At 33.1% G+C, this 20,378-nt stretch overlaps 1 protein-coding gene across 1 annotated transcript; it reads left to right on the top strand.

Moving 5' to 3' along the window:
* The first annotated feature begins 10,806 nt into the window (after nucleotides 1–10,806).
* LOC131633056 (uncharacterized) lies at nucleotides 10,807–20,285 on the top strand. The gene is made up of 2 exons (XM_058903767.1): nucleotides 10,807–11,424; nucleotides 19,977–20,285. The coding sequence occupies exons 1-2, from the start codon at nucleotides 10,807–10,809 to the stop codon at nucleotides 20,283–20,285; spliced, it is 927 nt and encodes a 308-aa protein (XP_058759750.1).
* Nucleotides 20,286–20,378: the final 93 nt, after the last annotated feature.

The following is a 20,378-nucleotide window of genomic DNA, read 5'->3' as shown; positions in this document are numbered from 1 at the left end:
GTCATCGTCAAGGAGATCCTATCTCCCCCTTTCTTTTTGTTATAGTGGCGGAAGGTTTAAAGGCGTTAGTTGGAAGAGCGGTCGGTAATGGTGAGTTTGTTGGTTTTACTGTGAATGGAAAATGCTTTGTTGATATTCTTCAATTTGCCGATGACACGCTTTTAATTGGCAATGCGAGTTGGAATCACATTTGGGCATTAAAGGCGGTTCTTCGGAGCTTTGAATTGGTGTCGGGCCTTCGCATTAAATATCACAAGAGCAAGTTGATAGGGATAAACATTAACTCTCATTTTATGGGAGTGGCTACCAATTTTCTTAATTGTAGGGAGGAGGAGAAGGAGTTCAAATTTCTCGGTATCTTTGTTGGTAAAAATCCAAGGAGAATCTCTTCTTGGAAGCCTCTTTTGGAAAATATTAGGAGGATATTGAATTCTTGGAAAGGGCGGTGGCTTAGTGTTGGTGGGAGGATAACTCTTTTAAAATCGGTTCTAAGTAGTTTGGCGATATTCACTCTATCTTTCTACAAAGCTCCGAAGAAGATAATTTTGGAGATTAATAAGATGCAAGGTATTTTTTTGTGGGGAGGGACGGAAGAAGGAAGGAAAATGCATTGGGTGAAGTGAAATCACATGTGCCTTCCGGTGGAGAAAGGCGGGCTTGGATTTAGAAGATTGGATATTTTTAATAAGGCGCTTCTTTTGAAGTGCAATTGGAGGATTTTCGGTGCAACAAATGAATTATGGTATCGAATGTTAAAAGCTTGGTATGAGGACGTGAATTTAAGGTTGTGTGGCAATTCTTTGAAATCTAAGAAGGGTAAGACATCGTCGGTGTGGTGGGCGGATTTGTTATCTTTGGGGAAGGAGATACCGGAGAATTTTTTTACTAACAATTTTCATTTTCAGGTTGGAGACGGGCACAATATCTCTTTTTGGAATTCTCATTGGTTGAATGGCAGCATTTTAAAGGATCTTTTTGCGAATCTTTTCAAGACTTCTTTGTTGCAAAAAGTTTCAATCGGAGCCATGGGTGGGTGGATAGATGGAAGGTGGATTTAGGGAGATTTAGGTGTTATTGTTGCTCCAATAGGTGTTGTCCAGAATACTCTCTTTACCTCTGCTAGTGATCTTGTCGCCGATGAAGCTGCTGTTGGTCTAGATTATGTCCGAACTGGTTCTGTTCAGCCCGGTAACGCAGGCCATGCTGACTCGGATGCTGCTGCCCTCCTTTGTGAACTTGATAGAATTTATTTTTTGTTAGCCGAGGCAACTCTTTCTCCTTCTCGGCCGGACTCGGCTCGGTGGAAGCTTCTTACGGATGGTCATTACACCGTAGCATCATGCTATCATTTCTTGTGTAGTTTTTATGTTCCTTTTGGACCGGCTAATAGATTTGATTCAGCTTTCTTAGATATTTGGAAGCTTGATGCCCCTTTGAAAGTGAAGGCTTTCGGATGGAGATGCTTTATCAACAAAGTACCAATCAAAGATTCTCTTTTGAATAAAGGTATTATTTCTAACACCTCAGATTTGGAGTGTGTTTTTTGTGCCGATTCTAATGAATCCCTTCTCCACTCTTTTCTTTCTTGCCGAAATGCCGGTGTTGTTTGGAGAGAAATGGCCGAGTGGATTGGGTTACCTTTTAAAGTCGGTTTTGATTTTAAGGAGTGGTTTATCTATTGGAGCTCTTTTTGTCGGTCTAAGAAAGTTAAAGTTGCGAAAGTTGGTATTGTCTAGCTAGCTATTTTATGGAGCTTGTGGTTGCGTAGGAACGATATAGTCTTTAACCAAGGTTCGTGGAACTCGAGGGATGTTGTTTGGACTTGTAAGACTTTAATTTGGAGGTGGTCGTTTATTGGGAAAATTACACATTCCAATTATAACTTCTTTGAGTTTAGCAATAACCCATTATTTTACTTAAGTTAAGTTTCAATCGGTTTGTAATTTTTTTTTTTGGCTTTCCGGTGTTGTAATTTCGAACGTTTGGTGTTATATATATATATATATATATATATATATATATATATATATATATATATATATATATATATATATATATATATATATATATATATATATATATATATATATATATATATATTTCTTGATTTCAAAAAAAAAATACATATAATGTTCTATGAAAAAAATTCAGGTTTCAATACTTATGGGAGATTGTTTGTCCCTACATATATGTTAGCCCAAATTTTGACATATTGAGCAAAATTTCATGCGGGAGATCAAGGATAAGGTTCTTCGGAAGACTATATTGAGCAACGTTCCAGCATTATCGACGTAAAATCATATTGTCAAATCCAGATGCAGGCAGATGGATAGATAATCTAGCCAGAGGGAAATGGACTAGGGCCTACGACATCTGGCAACAATTGGGCACATGACTACAAATCTTGTGGAGTCAATGAATGGTGGTTTTAAGGGCACCAGACACCTTCCAATTACTACCTTGGTGAGATCAACCTACTTTAGGGTGGTTTCTCTTTCCGCAAGTTGAGGTGAGCGGTGGAGTGCAGTTTCAGAATCAAGACAACTATTCAGCGAAAGCTGCGTGAAATTTATCTGACAAAGCTAATAGCCACAATGTTACATATTTCGATCGATTCAACCGTACCTTTAGTGTCAAGGAAACAATTGACCACAATGAGGGCATGCCGAGATAAGAATACAGTTTTCTTCTAAAAGAAGGGCGGTGCGACTGCGGAAAGTTTCAAGCCTTTCGCATGCCTTGCTCCCATGTCATTGCAGCATTCGTATGCGCACCAAGACGCCTTATCACTCTTATCTACCATTTACAAGACGGACACCTTGCTCGGAGTATACAACAATGCATTTCAAATGATGGAAAATGAGAATTATTGGCCTGCGTATGAGGGGAAGTTAGTTTGGCATAATGACAACATGCAGCGAAAGATAAATGGTCAACCCAACAACACGCGTATCAGAATCGAATTTACCTTAAATACAATTAAAAAATAGATTACGTGAATTTTATTTTTGAAAAATGAGATAGACCTTGTAATCTATTGACACTTATATTTAATTTGAAATATTGGACATAGTATTAGCAAATGACAGTTTATGGTGGAGAGCCAAAATCCTGCCGTGTCAACTAAGCGGGACTGTTATAGGAGAATATGACAGAAAAATTTTAATCTTTGTTTGATTCATCTTTTTGTGAAGATGAAATTAATCATGAGAAATGAATAATTTTGTTTGTTGCCTTTATCCTAGCTAGTATCCTATTTTATGCCAATATCTAATTATAGATGGAAATAGTTCACCATAAGTTTTTCTATTTGAAAACTTTTTTATCAATTTTTCCAAGTTGTATGTAGTTTTATTAGATTATGCAATGTAATGAATCAAACATGTTATGTGGAAAATAAGTCGAATTTATTATAGATTGAAAACATTAATTTTTGCAAATTGAATCATTTTAGTTACCAAATTATATATCATCTTAAAGTCAATAAACAATCTATATAGTTAAATAAAATAAATATATAAATTTATACCCTGTAAGCAAACAAAACACACAGTCATCTGCATTTTAACTCTCACTCAATTTTTAAGGAGTAATTCTGCCACATCGCTATCACATAATAAGTAACTTTGCCACATCGTTATCACATAAAATGTGAAAGAAGTAAAAATGAGATTGAAAATGATAATTTATATTAAATATCCTTTAAATTTAATTTAAATTTAGCCTAAAATATAATATGCATCGAGTGGATGACAATTTAATAAATTTTAATATTTTAAACAATAACCATTATTCTTTAAAATACAAATTATTTATTTCTTCTTATTGATTTGATAAAAAAAATAAAATATATGTTTCATGTTGAGTCAATATTAATCAAATTATTATTTTAAAATTATGTATTACTACTTTTAAATTGATTATCTGCAGCTTTTTAAATTTTGGCTTACATTATATTCACTTATTTAAAAAAAAAAAGATTTAATTTTTTCTTCAAAACTAATCTTTATCCTCAACTTTTGTCTTTTTAGAAACTAATCTTTTATCCTCAACTTTTATTTTTAAAAACATAAATTAATTTGATAAGTTAGCAAAATTAACTCCAAAATATTATATAAATATTGAATATAGTTATTTAACAAATGTTATATCAATAAAATCGACTCAATGACCAAAATTAAGAATACCCATGTTATATCAATAATACATTTTTCAATTTTCACTCAGCGTCTGCTTAGCAAGTCAAGGGCCGCTTAGCGGACATGCGATTTTGCAGAAAAAAAATCAAAAAACTCAGAACTGCAAAAATCACACTCCACCACACCAAATCACTTCCACACATCAATAAACAATAATTACAACCAATATTCATCATTTAACAACATTCATCATCAAAATCATGTTTAAACATCCAAATCCATAGAAATTAGCATAATCCCTAACATTTCTAGATTTTCATGAAATGGAAAAGATGAAGAGATAACACAAACAAACACATTACCCAATCGTGTAACCCATATCAACTTGAATTCTAACCCTTACCTCTAGATTAATTCCACCTTCTTGAAGAAATATACAATCCCCTCTTTTTGCTCTTCTCTAGCCGCTTTCTCTTCTTTCTCTCTTTTTTATTTTCTTAACTCTAGGTTATCTCACAAAATCTCCTATTAGCTCTTAATTGTTATTGGGCTTAACTCATCCAACTATCATTTCTAACTCAATTAGGCCCATTAGCTAATTTACTATATTTCTACCATTTACTAAATTAGCTCAAAAACCAAAAATAGTCAGTCTGTCTTTCTTCCAATTCCATTCAATTCTCTCTCCTAATACAAAGAAGAAACTTTCCCCATCAATAAACAGCAAACACAAACACATAGACACATAGAAGGTTCACGTAGAGTACTACAGATATGTAGGGTGCTTAAAACCTTCCCTATGTATAACCGACCTCCCGGACTCCAGAATTTCTAGTCTAGGTGAATTCCCACACTTAGCAAACTCCTAGGGTTTATTTGAGATCTTTTTCCCCTTCCTCTTCGTAGGATAATTAAAAAGTCCGTGTGCTATCGTAGGAAGAACTGAAATAAAATTCATTCCACAAGGGCGCTTCTCTCCTTCCAAATTTCGCGTGAAGGGTTTAGCGTGCCGTCCTCCCAAGTGAAACGGGGAGGTAAAAAAAAACGACACCATACATACAAATCGGACCATCCAAAAATGCCGGTTTTAATAACTTAAGATGCAAAACATAGCTTAACATATTGGTCTCATGCTTACAAATTGTCAAAAATATCGCTATAAAAAACATTTGTAGTGTCCGCACAAGAATTTTCTTCACCATCTAAAATAAGAATTTTTAATCATTTTCTAGACTTTACCCTTGAAATAGCCACATAAAATTGACCATGAGTGAATATAGGGCGTTGAAAATAAAAACCAATCTAAGAAAGAGACTGACCTTGGCTTTTATTTATGGTCATTGCAAAACACAGCGCAATTGAAAATTATCTCCTCTGAAACTTAAATGGAAAGCTTGGATCAGATGGAATCAAATTCATCCTCAGAATGTTAATTTTATCACCAATACTTTTTCTGTAATGACAGTTGCGCCAATAATATTTGGACATAATTTATTTATGAGCAGCCTTGTCCCATTGCAGAGGCCATTGGATTGAACTATGTTTATTAGAAGCATAATCGGGATTTCAACCTTCAGCCTTAATAGGTGGTTTGACATTTCTAAACATTTAATTTCATTTAAGAATTTAGGTGTGAACCAATCCGCAAGAACTGCATAATTTTCATCTGAAAGAACTGTCGAGTCGACACTCAAATATTCCTTTTCATCCTCTAGCATTAACGACAAAACAAAGTCATTAACAATATCTACAGAATCATGAATCAAAGATAGTAACATCCTCCCTTCATAGTTTGTCAAATTGTTCACGTTTTGTAAAATTAGTGGATATGTTAATTCAACCAGACATAAAAGAGAATTATGAGAATCTGTAATCAATAAGTCTCAAGAAATATGACGTGTGTTTTCTCCGGACTCATTAGAGGCTTGTCGACCATTTCCAATATCAAGCATCCAATATGAAAATTCTTTACCTTCTTTAGAAAATTCCTTGGAGTTGGGAGCTTCCAGCTGCATGTTATTTGACAAAGTCAATAACTTGCAAAATTTCCATAATTCGAAAGAGTTTATTGAAGTTGACACGATGTCATGCTTACAACCCTTTCTAATAACATGTAAGACTTTCCTGAAATATCCACCAAAAACAAACACTTTACGAAAAAATGGTTTATACTGGCAGCTTCGGCACAAAATCTATTTAGCATTGGAGCTTCATCCCATATAATAAACTTAGAATGCAAAATAAGATCACACCTATTAGTGCATTTTTTAATGTTGCAAGTAGATGTTTCAATTGTAACTAAAGGAACTCAAAACATAGAATGAGCTTTCTTTCCTCCAGGTAACAACAAAGACGCAATCCCACTTAAAGCAACATTTAAAACTGTGTACGTTGGAAGTGCAAACAAATGAATCTTAAAATAAAAAAAAATTAGCTTTATTGATATTATTTAAAATGAGTTTGATATTCCAATTACATTATAATGACATGATAATTTTAAATACAACATCCTAATCACTAATCTGAAATAAGTGCCATGATCAAATAAGTATTCTTTAGGTTTCTTCTCTCTATGTAGTTGTCTCCATCTTCAATTTTTTGCGGCCTCATATTCCAATCTGGGAAAACATAACATTAGTTAGACGAATTCACATAGATGTAAATAAGTATGGTTTTCACATTTTAATGTTCATACCTTTTAGTGAAATATTGACAACAATTACACCATTTTGTAACTCATATGACAGGTTGAACAATTTTTCTACTCAGCCACATGACAGTGACAATATCATGACAATAGCAATGCAGTATATTATAACTCCAAAAATAAAACAAATTCAAAATCATTGACAGTAGCAATGTAACTAATGACAGTAGAAATTTAATGTAACATGAATAATAAACCCAAATCGTGCAAAGGGTAAAGTGTCTCAAACTTAATATTTATGCAATGAAACTTAAACCAAAACCAATGACATCATTAATGTAAACATATCACTGTAGGAATGAAAACATAAACCAATTATGCTAAACACATGCCCTTAAATCAAAGTAATAACAATTGGGCTAAGCACATACCCCAAAAATCCAAACTAGACATACCTTAGGCCATGAAAAGTTCCATAACAATTGTGCGAATCGAAAATGTATTTCCAATTTTAAGGGAGATTTTTGGAGTTTTGTGTTGTGCATTAAAAAATCATGGGATGAAAAAGAAATTCCCTTTTTTAATTAATAGTAGAAAAAAATAAGAATGAGTTGAATAAGTATGATGCAACAAACATTGTAAAGACGTCTTATTAGTAGTGTTCGAATTCAAAATAGATTCTTTAAAATAAGATAATTGGAAAGTCTATTAAAGAGACATGAAATCGAATATAGATTTTATTATTAGTATATCATATAAGTTTTGTAGCCCATGTCTATACTCATTTTAATTCTTAGTACAACCGGTAGCTTTGAAGGAGATAATATTCTTTTTTAGGTTATAACCAACCAAATAATTCAATAGTGTCTTGCTTCCAATTAAGCCAAATCCATAATCATTTGGTCGAGAACCAAAACATTTAACTCATTCATACAAAGAAAGAAAGACACCATTAGAATTAGAATCTAGCTTAATATCCACGCTACTTAAATGAATCAGTATCATCTTTAAACTACTCTAGTTTAACCACTTTTTTAACCATGGATTCCAATCTGTAGTAGAAATGATGTGGAAAAATAGTTATAGGTATGCCAGAATCAACTAGGATGTTATGCGTAGAAACATTTATTCCTTTATTTTTAATTCCTATAAATTTTATTCTTGTATTTCCCACACTAAACGCTTTCAAATTTAAATAGTAATAATATATTTCATTGTTCCCTATCATATTGACCATAGGAGTAGAAAAAATGTTATCACTGGACATAATGGCAACATCTCCAAAGTTTAGTTTGCTAGATAAATTGGACTTAATGTCATTTAAACAATATAAGAATTTATTATCAATTAAAGATCTCAATTCCTTTATAAATGACGTTCGTCCCTTCCAAAGCCAATCACACCGGAACTTTGACCTTTATAATTATAGGATAGAGTAGTCGCGTGTCCACATCCTATCACTACTTTGGGAAATAAGACAATGGAGTCGGAGATAGAATTCAATATAAGAGTCTCCACAATAAGATCTCCTTGTGTCTTTGATCCATGGCCATAATCAATTGTATATTCACAAGCATCTCTATCATAAGAACAAGAAGTTTCTTCCACAAATTTGCACATTCTAGAAGAGCATGAAATACTTTGGTAACTTGAAGATTTGGAAGGATTGAAAATAGGAGAGGTTTGATTGTAACATGTATTAAAAGGCTTGCATTGAAGCCAACTTAAGTTACTACCTATATCTAAAATACCATAGACCTTAAATGGTGGGGTACTGATAGAATAACTGATGAGATATTCTCCAACAGAATCAGGGGTCAAATACGACTTAAACTTGTTTTTAGTGGGAGAAAACTCTCTATTCATATAATTGACACGATTAATTGACACGATTAATAGAACGATGTACAACATTGAAAATCTGTTGGGAAATAGTTTGCGAAGACTTGTAGAGTACTGAGTGGTGATTTATAAGAATCACGGTGAATGAGTTCAACACTAAAACTATTGTTTATAGTAGAAGAACTAACTATTAAACAAAAAATACAAAATAAAATAAAGATATAAAAAGAAAAATATGACATTGTTCTATAGATTTTATTGAATACTATGCCGCAAATTATTTTCGTTTTACTGCTTTACATAGGATGAGAATTGAAATGCTTTTTACTGTTTTTTATAAGTTGAGAAAAGAGTGAGTCATTATTTTATCATTAATTTATTATTGTTATTTTGGGTAAAAAATTATATATAGCTTAACTATTGTGCATATTAGAAAGATTTGATTTTTATTGAAAAAGAAAATAATTGAACTTACTGTATTTTTTTAATAAGCAATTTTTTATCTAGCAGAATGTGAACCTTAGACCATGAGAGGAGCAAATCTCAGGACCTAAGCGTTTCACCGGCATATCCTGTAAAATTGAATTGACTAGATTTAATAAAAGAAATATGATTTATATATTTTTATTCAACGCCAATAATCTAAAATGCAAATATTATATTGTTGGTATTTTATACTCTTAATAGAAACTAATATCTATTTATGTAAAATATAAATCACACTAGCAATTTTTTAATGTTAGTTTTAAAAAGAATTTAATAAATATTATAATTAGATCGCATAAATACTTAAAAAAGAGGCGAATCACAAAAAGTTGAGTACAGATTTTCCCTACCTAAATTGTTTCAGTGATAAGTACAAAATTTTTCACTCTAAAAAAAATTACAGCATAAATGTATAAATATTAATCTTTTTCTTAAACAATAAAGTATTGTAATTTCAATTTAAACACGTCAAATTATGTAATGGAAAATTTTAAAAATATAATTATATATAATAATAATAATAACAATATTAATAACATATCTTCTATTTTTGTAATATAGTGACAATTTGGGGTAAATAATAATAATTTACTTGGAATAAGAATATCCCTTTTCATAAAACTAAAAATTCCCGTCCTAATTCTTTATACTTAATATATTTTAAAGAGGTGAGTATATGTTAAAAACAAAAACATATACCATTGAAGATAAGAACATAAACATTAAAAACATTGAATAATAATTTAATTGCATATTTATTGTTATTTCGGTAAAAAATTATATATGTTAACTAATTTTTTTTGTTACAATATTTTAACTAATGCCTATTTGAAACATTTGTTTTGACTTTATTAAAAACGATTTTGATTTGACTTTACTCAACAAAATATGTATGATTAATATATTTCTATTAAATTCAAAATTGAGATTATATAGAGTTTAAGTAAATTAATGATTAAATAATTCTAAAATACATTTTTCATATTAAAGACCTACGAGAATTTATGTTAACTATTATTCTGATTTTAAAGATTATTTTTTTTTGTTTTTATGCACTCTGGTTCATAGGAGAATCGGGCCTTAGTAATCCAGAGTTCGTGCCGAGATGTCATTGAACTTATTAAGTATTGTTCCCACCGGGAATCAAAATCGGTATTCTCCAAACCTTCGTCCTTAGCAGGAGCTCGTTTATCACTCGAGTACAATCGCTTGGTTATTAGTTTGATTTTATTGAAAATTATTTGAATAATATATTGCTAGTTAATACAAAATTTTCAAAATGTAAAATTATTTGCATTTCATATTCTACATAGAAAAATATGTTAAGTGTAAAAACAAATTACAATGTCGCCTTTTATGTATGTTCAAAAAATATTTTATCATATATCATTATTTGATAAGCGGATACCCAATTTTTCTAAATAAGTGGAAGAAATACTGGTATCAATTGCCAAATTCAATTACATAAATTATTATTTATAACAACTTAAATTACAATCATTTTTGTCCTGTTGCGTATTTTTTCAACTTCAAAAAGACAATAAAAAAAGAGATATCATATTCTTAATATTAGGTAACAGTGCTATATGTAATAATTTAAATAATAGCAAGTGAATGTTTACGTGGATTTACAATTATCGTAAAAATTAGAAGAAAACACAACGCAATTGAATCAATTGGAAGTCACAAGATATGGTTATGCAATTTATTAATAAGAAAGAAGATTTGCTTCGTTTAAAATCTAGGCAATTTAGACTTTCCGAAGGAGATCGCAACTCTCGTTTCTTTCACAATTCTCTAAGGAGTAGAGATCTGGGACTGTGGAAGGAAGGTGTCATAACAGAGAAGTTTTCCTCGGAGGAGGCCAAAAAAATTGTCAGCATTCAGTTGTCTAGACTGCCTACAGAAGATAAAATTATATGGCATTTCGAGAAGAATGGAGAGTTCTCGGTGAAGACGGCATATCACGCAGCGAGGACTCATAAAGATTCTCTGAACCCTGGTCCGTCTACTTCTTCGAATCAGAAGCTCTGGAAACTGATTTGGAAAGCACCGCTTATGCCCAGACAGAGGAACTTTCTTTGGCGTGTTGCACAAAATATTTTGCCCACTCGAGGAAATCTGTCGAAGAAAGGTATCACTCTTGACCCATCCTGCCCTTTCTGTTACGATGCTCATGAGACAGTGCAACACCTTTTCATGGACTGTGTTTTTGCGAGGCAAGTCCTGTTTTCCTCACCCATTAGTTATCGTATACCAGCAAGTGTCCATGTGAACCAATGGATTCAGTCAATTCTGGAGTGTGGGGAGGTTTCTAGCTCTCAAATTATTTGATCATGTCTGTATATGTCACCAGCTTAATCAATAATCCCCCCTAGGTCCGCTTATCGGCTGCCCAGGAAATATTGTTTTTGCCTCCCGCAGGAATCGAACCATGTACCTAGGGGTTAAGTACATATTCATAGCAATTCCTGCTACCACTTGAGCTACTAGTTGTAACGCCCCGAATTTAATTAATTGGTTAATTAAATTATTAAAGTATTTAAATATTGGATTTAGTCGAAATTGGATGGTCGGTATTATTTTAAGAGGCGTATTTGGATTTATTAAGTTAAAGTTGGATTTAGTCAGATAGTCGGAAGAATAATATTAAGAATAATATTATTTATTTATTGAGATGTTTATTGAAATTTTCGCATTTTAGGACGATTTAGTCGGTATTAGTTCGAGATGGCTGATCGATATTTAATTGAAGATTTTAATATTTTTTAGTATTAAAAATATTAATGAGTTAATGTTTAGCATTTTGGGAATTTTCCGAGTAATTAGGATTAGACCGGAAATATGAGACATTGAGTAATAAATCAGTATATTAAAATAATCGGATTTTATTTTAATGATATTTAAGTGGAAGTATTATTTTTACATTAAGTGTATTAATTATATTGGGCTTGTATTATGGTATTTTTAAGTGTTAAGGATGTATTTTATTAGGCCCATTATTAAGTAGTAGTAATTAAGTGGTGGTGTTACTTGTCTTTTTGGAAAAAGTGATAGCATAGCAAAGGAAGAGAAACCGTGAAAGAAGAAGAAGAAATAGAGAAAGGGGGTTAGGGTTGTGAAGAGGAGAAGAATGAGACCCAAAATGTTGCTCTAAAGTGTCATTTTTCTCCAATTTTCCATTGAATCTTCTTAGAGCTACACTCAATCTAAGGTAAGGGGAGATTCTTTCTACCTAAATGGGAATATGATGGATTGTATGTGGGTTAGGGTATAGATTGGTCATTTTCTTGGGTTGAATTTCTTTGCTGTCATGGTTGAAATTGCAATTCATTCTCATAATTTAATGTTGATGTACATTGAAAATGAAATTATGTGAAATATTGGGCATTTGTGCGTGATTGGAAAGCTATGAAAACCGGCGCTTAGAGGCCGTGACGCCTGTCATCACTAGCCTGCTTGATGACCAGCATCGGGTTAAGTCGTATTCTTTTATATTTCATTAGGTGCATATGTTCTGTTCTTAACTCCATGATACTACATCAAGTAATATATATATAAGTGCATATAATGGAAATGAGAACACACCATGAAGCTACCATTATTTTAGTTTCCAGCTTTTCCCGTGGCATTCTGCTACTTTGTTGCTTGCTGCTACAATATTTATGTTCTATTAATTATTTCCATGTCTCCTACTGTTACTTAATATACATATATATAATGATAGAAATGAATCATAATGATATGGAATATAATTAGAAAGAGTAGGATATGAAGTGTGCAATATAGAATTAATAAAATGCAAAATAGTCATGTTTGATCGAAATAGCCGAATTAAGCAGTATAATTAGTTGTCCGGAATTTGATGAAAATTTACGTGGTAGCTAAGTTTAATTAGTAGATTAACGTCGTGGTGTTATTTTGTTGAAATTTTGATATTTTACGAGTCGACCGAAATTGTGTTTGATTTAAATCTTCTTTATACCCAAATGTTGGTTTTGTGATGGAAATTGACACAAATTTTAGGAATAGAATATAATGGAATTGGAATTAATATAGTGTGACATTAATCGGTTGATTAAATTAAATAGTAGAATTAATTGGAATATACTTAGACTTGGATAAATTATTCGGTTTATCGGTAAATTACGGTATCTTGAGAATTTGACCGTAATCGTGATTTGGTTGAATATTTATGTTGAGAATAATATATTGCTATGCTAATGATGTTCTCTTGATAAATAATATTATGTCTAATTGAATTAGTTGATAATTGGAAGTTGATTCGGTTTACTTGATAAGTTAGCATGTTGAGATTATCTTACGAATTGATTGAAAATTGTGGTTTGGATTTGGATGACTTTGTTAATATGTGAAATTGAGTAATTGTGCCGATGTGACGAAACGTGATGATAATTGTAATAATCTTGATGATTTGTAATATATTTGTGATGATGATTTTGTGATGATGATTTTGTGACTAAGTGACGATGAAATATTATGATGACGTGAATTACCTCGTATAGATGGTAATTGATTATGATATAGGCTTATGCCTCGTGACGATATGTGATTGTGATGAGTATGCCGTATTGTCTTGTTTGTCGAGTCACATTTCATATGCATACTCTGTGACGGCCTGAAAACTATGGCAAACATGACGGCCTGAAAACTATGGCAAACATGACGGCCTAAATGGCAATTGGTGACGGGGGCTGAAGCTCCGATTGGTACCACATGCATATGCACAGTTGAGTCACATTTGAGTCGTTGTCCGTTGTTGTTGGTTGGAGTTGTTGATTATGCATTGCGTTGCTTAGATGATGATATAGATGCTTATATGTTGACTTGTTGAAAATGCTTATATATTGGTAATGACGCTTATATGCTGACTTGTTGAAAATGCTTATATATTAATAATGACGCTTATATGTTGACTTGTTGAAGATGCTTATATGTTTACTTGTAGAAGATGCTTATGTGTTGACTTGTTGATGATGCTTATATGATGACTTGTCGAATATGTTTATATGTTGATATCATGACTATTCATTGATGATGTTCTTTGTGCTGTTTAAGTTGATGTTGTGTGAGGCGGTGATTCATTTATATTCTTTACCTAATATATGATTTATCATGATCCTATTTATATAGTTTGATATCTCACCCTTGCTGCTGATGTTTCCCCTACCATGGGAAATGGGCAGGTACTCAAGTATAGCTTTGGAAATTGTCGCTTCATCGAGTCCTGTTGGTGTGTCGCTCTGATACGTAGCACTCGGGGGGGTTGTTTACATTGTTGTTCTATGTTGTTAATGTTTTATTTGTTGTTATTATAACCGTTGAATATAAGTTGAATAATATGAAGTACTTGTTATACATTTAAGTTGTTTGAGTTGAATAAAGCTGATAGTTGACTGTTATTCGAATGCTATGTATCATTGTTAAATGACATACAAGTTGAAGTTTTAAGTTGATATGTGATACTCCAATGTGTTGTTTGAAAATTTTAAATACTCTGATATTTTATGCATTATAATTTTCGGGTAGAATTTGGGGTGTTACATTAGTGGTATCAGAGCAGGTCGGTCCGTCCGGCCAAGTCGTCGAGTCAGTTGAGTTATGTAACAGTTGAATTCTGTTAGTGTTTTATTCTTTAGTACGCGACACGTGTGAAACACTGTTGGTACTTATTTGTTTTGTTGCAGGAAGTAGTTTGAGCAAAGTGGGGGAGAAGCTGTGCTTCTCGGTTACGTTTCGGTTGTAAGTTATTGGCAGAATGTATTGCTTAAGGAGACAGTGCATGTATTGTTGGAGCTTGTTGACATGGATTCAAGGTTTTGGTTGTTTAACAAGCTTGGAGCGTCTGTAGAAGGAGAATGATCAATAATTATTGACGTTTACTCTTCGAAGGATGAGGAACAGTGTAGCAGTTGTTGATCTGCAAGTATGGTGCAAACTCATGATGTTTCGGGAGGTAACAGTTAAGTACCAAGAATAAATCCTAGAAGATGGAATTTAGAAAGTTGTTGTGTTCAGCATTGTGGATGAACTATGAAGTTGTCAGTGCGATTAGCCATGTGAAAGGTACCGGTGTTGGAAAAATGATAGAGTGATGAAGTTGCAGTGGACTTTATGTGGGACCCGCATAAGTGATTGTCAGATATCCGATTTGAAGCGTCGGAAAGATAACATGGTGAATTTTAATACAAGAATGGATGCCGCAACTGTAAGTAGATTTATTTGTGACAAGATGGTGTTGGAAAGATGTGAAGTTAGCGGTTACGCTTGTCTTTGGAAAACAAACTTGTGCGTTGGTATCGCGAGGACGTTAGCGTCAGAGACGAGTGAATTGAAGAAGCAATTCGAAGGTTTGATGAGGAGCAATTTTAAGATCAAGTGTGTCAATTAAAGAGTTTTAGAGATATCGCAAGGATTATCGCAGCATAACGTTGATGTTTGTATTTCGGAAAACGTCGGAGAATTGTATCTTGAGCTTCGAGTGTCGGATTGACGTACCGTTTGAGCCTAAGAAGAGGTGAGACTATACTCTACCTTATAGGAGTGTTATGGATATAGTAGAAGTGAAGCATGTTGAATATAAACGGTTATTTCCGCAATTGTACGAAACAAAGTTAAGCCGAGCATGTTGTTGTGTAAGTAGTCCTGTGTAAGCTGTTGACGAAGGAACAACAATTAAGTGAAGTATTGTTGTAGGCCTTGCTGTAGGATTATTGATAAGTGATTGGAATTGTGGTAGAAGCTGTCAAAGTTGTTGAAACGTTATGGATCACGAGTAAGAGTCAAAAATGCGCAGAGATGAGTATGATTTCAATTATAAGAAGTGTTGATATTGGTGGGAAGAAATTTTATTCTAATGTATCGTCAGAGGTGTTTCAGTAAGTAGCTGAAGACGTCATTGTTAACAGGTTCGGATAGTTTTTGCAAGTTGTTGAAGCATGGTATTTTGGTGGCGTCAGTTCAATTTCTAAAGGAACGTTGTTATAGTTGGTAATGATGGTTATACTCCATTATGATTGTCGACTGTCTATTGACAAATTGAGGACTTGATCACCCTTAATCTCTTGTTGATAGTAGACGAATTTGTATTGGATGTTACAGACTTATCTTACTGTCTTAATGGTGCATGAAGTGATGGATTCTAAAAAGAGACTAAAACTTGGTTGGAGCTTGTGAATCGTATAAGTTGATAGAAACTCTAATAAAGGACAGTGAATGAAGGAGAATTATCAGAGTCGCGCAGCTGAAGCGTGATGTGTCAGAGTGTTGTGTTTTCTTGTGAACAGTATTGAGTGAAATAGGATGTTCTTATAAGTTAATGTTTCAGGATGTTGTTGAATGGTTAGTGAGTTACTAACGGTTATGCCGCGAAGGTGTTGCACGACTAGCAAGCATGTATTGGATTTGAGTGTGGTAGTTGGTGCTTCGTATGGAAATAAAGATTGTATATGTGTATCGGTGTTGAGTATGTTGTTGCGATAAGGAAGCAATGTTGTATCGTCAAGTATACCGAGTGAAGGTTGTTGCTATGTCGTAAGATGTTGTTCCAAGATATTGCTGAAATGGTTAGCAAGTTAGAAACGATTATGTTGCAAGGATAATTTTGAGATTGACGTATGAGTTTTGGATTCAAGTCGTGTTGAGATATAGATATATCAGAATAGTGATAGTCGGAGTGTTGTCAAGCGCAACTTGAGAATAAGAAAGTCGGACGAGGACGCGATGTTAGGGATGGTTGTGTTGGGTGAATTTTCGAGGACGAAAATATTCTAAGTGGGGGAGAGTTGTAACGCCCCGAATTTAATTAATTGGTTAATTAAATTATTAAAGTATTTAAATATTGGATTTAGTCGAAATTGGATGGTCGGTATTATTTTAAGAGGCGTATTTGGATTTATTAAGTTAAAGTTGGATTTAGTCAGATAGTCGGAAGAATAATATTAAGAATAATATTATTTATTTATTGAGATGTTTATTGAAATTTTCGCATTTTAGGACGATTTAGTCGGTATTAGTTCGAGATGGCTGATCGATATTTAATTGAAGATTTTAATATTTTTTAGTATTAAAAATATTAATGAGTTAATGTTTAGCATTTTGGGAATTTTCCGAGTAATTAGGATTAGACCGGAAATATGAGACATTGAGTAATAAATCAGTATATTAAAATAATCGGATTTTATTTTAATGATATTTAAGTGGAAGTATTATTTTTACATTAAGTGTATTAATTATATTGGGCTTGTATTATGGTATTTTTAAGTGTTAAGGATGTATTTTATTAGGCCCATTATTAAGTAGTAGTAATTAAGTGGTGGTGTTACTTGTCTTTTTGGAAAAAGTGATAGCATAGCAAAGGAAGAGAAACCGTGAAAGAAGAAGAAGAAATAGAGAAAGGGGGTTAGGGTTGTGAAGAGGAGAAGAATGAGACCCAAAATGTTGCTCTAAAGTGTCATTTTTCTCCAATTTTCCATTGAATCTTCTTAGAGCTACACTCAATCTAAGGTAAGGGGAGATTCTTTCTACCTAAATGGGAATATGATGGATTGTATGTGGGTTAGGGTATAGATTGGTCATTTTCTTGGGTTGAATTTCTTTGCTGTCATGGTTGAAATTGCAATTCATTCTCATAATTTAATGTTGATGTACATTGAAAATGAAATTATGTGAAATATTGGGCATTTGTGCGTGATTGGAAAGCTATGAAAACCGGCGCTTAGAGGCCGTGACGCCTGTCATCACTAGCCTGCTTGATGACCAGCATCGGGTTAAGTCGTATTCTTTTATATTTCATTAGGTGCATATGTTCTGTTCTTAACTCCATGATACTACATCAAGTAATATATATATAAGTGCATATAATGGAAATGAGAACACACCATGAAGCTACCATTATTTTAGTTTCCAGCTTTTCCCGTGGCATTCTGCTACTTTGTTGCTTGCTGCTACAATATTTATGTTCTATTAATTATTTCCATGTCTCCTACTGTTACTTAATATACATATATATAATGATAGAAATGAATCATAATGATATGGAATATAATTAGAAAGAGTAGGATATGAAGTGTGCAATATAGAATTAATAAAATGCAAAATAGTCATGTTTGATCGAAATAGCCGAATTAAGCAGTATAATTAGTTGTCCGGAATTTGATGAAAATTTACGTGGTAGCTAAGTTTAATTAGTAGATTAACGTCGTGGTGTTATTTTGTTGAAATTTTGATATTTTACGAGTCGACCGAAATTGTGTTTGATTTAAATCTTCTTTATACCCAAATGTTGGTTTTGTGATGGAAATTGACACAAATTTTAGGAATAGAATATAATGGAATTGGAATTAATATAGTGTGACATTAATCGGTTGATTAAATTAAATAGTAGAATTAATTGGAATATACTTAGACTTGGATAAATTATTCGGTTTATCGGTAAATTACGATATCTTGAGAATTTGACCGTAATCGTGATTTGGTTGAATATTTATGTTGAGAATAATATATTGCTATGCTAATGATGTTCTCTTGATAAATAATATTATGTCTAATTGAATTAGTTGATAATTGGAAGTTGATTCGGTTTACTTGATAAGTTAGCATGTTGAGATTATCTTACGAATTGATTGAAAATTGTGGTTTGGATTTGGATGACTTTGTTAATATGTGAAATTGAGTAATTGTGCCGATGTGACGAAACGTGATGATAATTGTAATAATCTTGATGATTTGTAATATATTTGTGATGATGATTTTGTGATGATGATTTTGTGACTAAGTGACGATGAAATATTATGATGACGTGAATTACCTCGTATAGATGGTAATTGATTATGATATAGGCTTATGCCTCGTGACGATATGTGATTGTGATGAGTATGCCGTATTGTCTTGTTTGTCGAGTCACATTTCATATGCATACTCTGTGACGGCCTGAAAACTATGGCAAACATGACGGCCTGAAAACTATGGCAAACATGACGGCCTAAATGGCAATTGGTGACGGGGGCTGAAGCTCCGATTGGTACCACATGCATATGCACAGTTGAGTCACATTTGAGTCGTTGTCCGTTGTTGTTGGTTGGAGTTGTTGATTATGCATTGCGTTGCTTAGATGATGATATAGATGCTTATATGTTGACTTGTTGAAAATGCTTATATATTGGTAATGACGCTTATATGCTGACTTGTTGAAAATGCTTATATATTAATAATGACGCTTATATGTTGACTTGTTGAAGATGCTTATATGTTTACTTGTAGAAGATGCTTATGTGTTGACTTGTTGATGATGCTTATATGATGACTTGTCGAATATGTTTATATGTTGATATCATGACTATTCATTGATGATGTTCTTTGTGCTGTTTAAGTTGATGTTGTGTGAGGCGGTGATTCATTTATATTCTTTACCTAATATATGATTTATCATGATCCTATTTATATAGTTTGATATCTCACCCTTGCTGCTGATGTTTCCCCTACCATGGGAAATGGGCAGGTACTCAAGTATAGCTTTGGAAATTGTCGCTTCATCGAGTCCTGTTGGTGTGTCGCTCTGATACGTAGCACTCGGGGGGGTTGTTTACATTGTTGTTCTATGTTGTTAATGTTTTATTTGTTGTTATTATAACCGTTGAATATAAGTTGAATAATATGAAGTACTTGTTATACATTTAAGTTGTTTGAGTTAAATAAAGCTGATAGTTGACTGTTATTCGAATGCTATGTATCATTGTTAAATGACATACAAGTTGAAGTTTTAAGTTGATATGTGATACTCCAATGTGTTGTTTGAAAATTTTAAATACTCTGATATTTTATGCATTATAATTTTCGGGTAGAATTTGGGGTGTTACAACAAGAGCTGTTGTCCCGTCTCGGTTGCTAAGGATGCGATTGATAGTTTGCAGGAATTCCGGAGAATGAGCCCGGGGAAGGCTTCGAGAACTGTCTCGGCTGCGGTTGAGTACCTGGGTAATTTTCCTCTTGATGTCCAGTTTGACCAGGTAGATGCAGGGTGTGCTCCGGATGGTTCTGCAGTCTTTGGCTGTGTGTTTAAAAATCATGCTAAGGAGGTTTTGATGGCCGCGAGTAAGAAGGAAAGGATTGAAGTCGAGCCGAGTCTTGCGGAGTTGCTTGCAATTAGATGATGTATTCAATTGGCAGTGGAGCTGAAGCTGGACAAAGCAGTGTTTCTGTCAGATGCGATGACAGTAGTGGACTGTATTAATTCGACCGTGTGT

This window comes from Vicia villosa, unplaced genomic scaffold, assembly GCF_029867415.1.
Source record: "Vicia villosa cultivar HV-30 ecotype Madison, WI unplaced genomic scaffold, Vvil1.0 ctg.001067F_1_1, whole genome shotgun sequence".
NCBI classification, from domain to species: Eukaryota; Viridiplantae; Streptophyta; class Magnoliopsida; order Fabales; family Fabaceae; genus Vicia; species Vicia villosa.
This window is presented reverse-complemented; position numbering and strand designations above follow the sequence as displayed.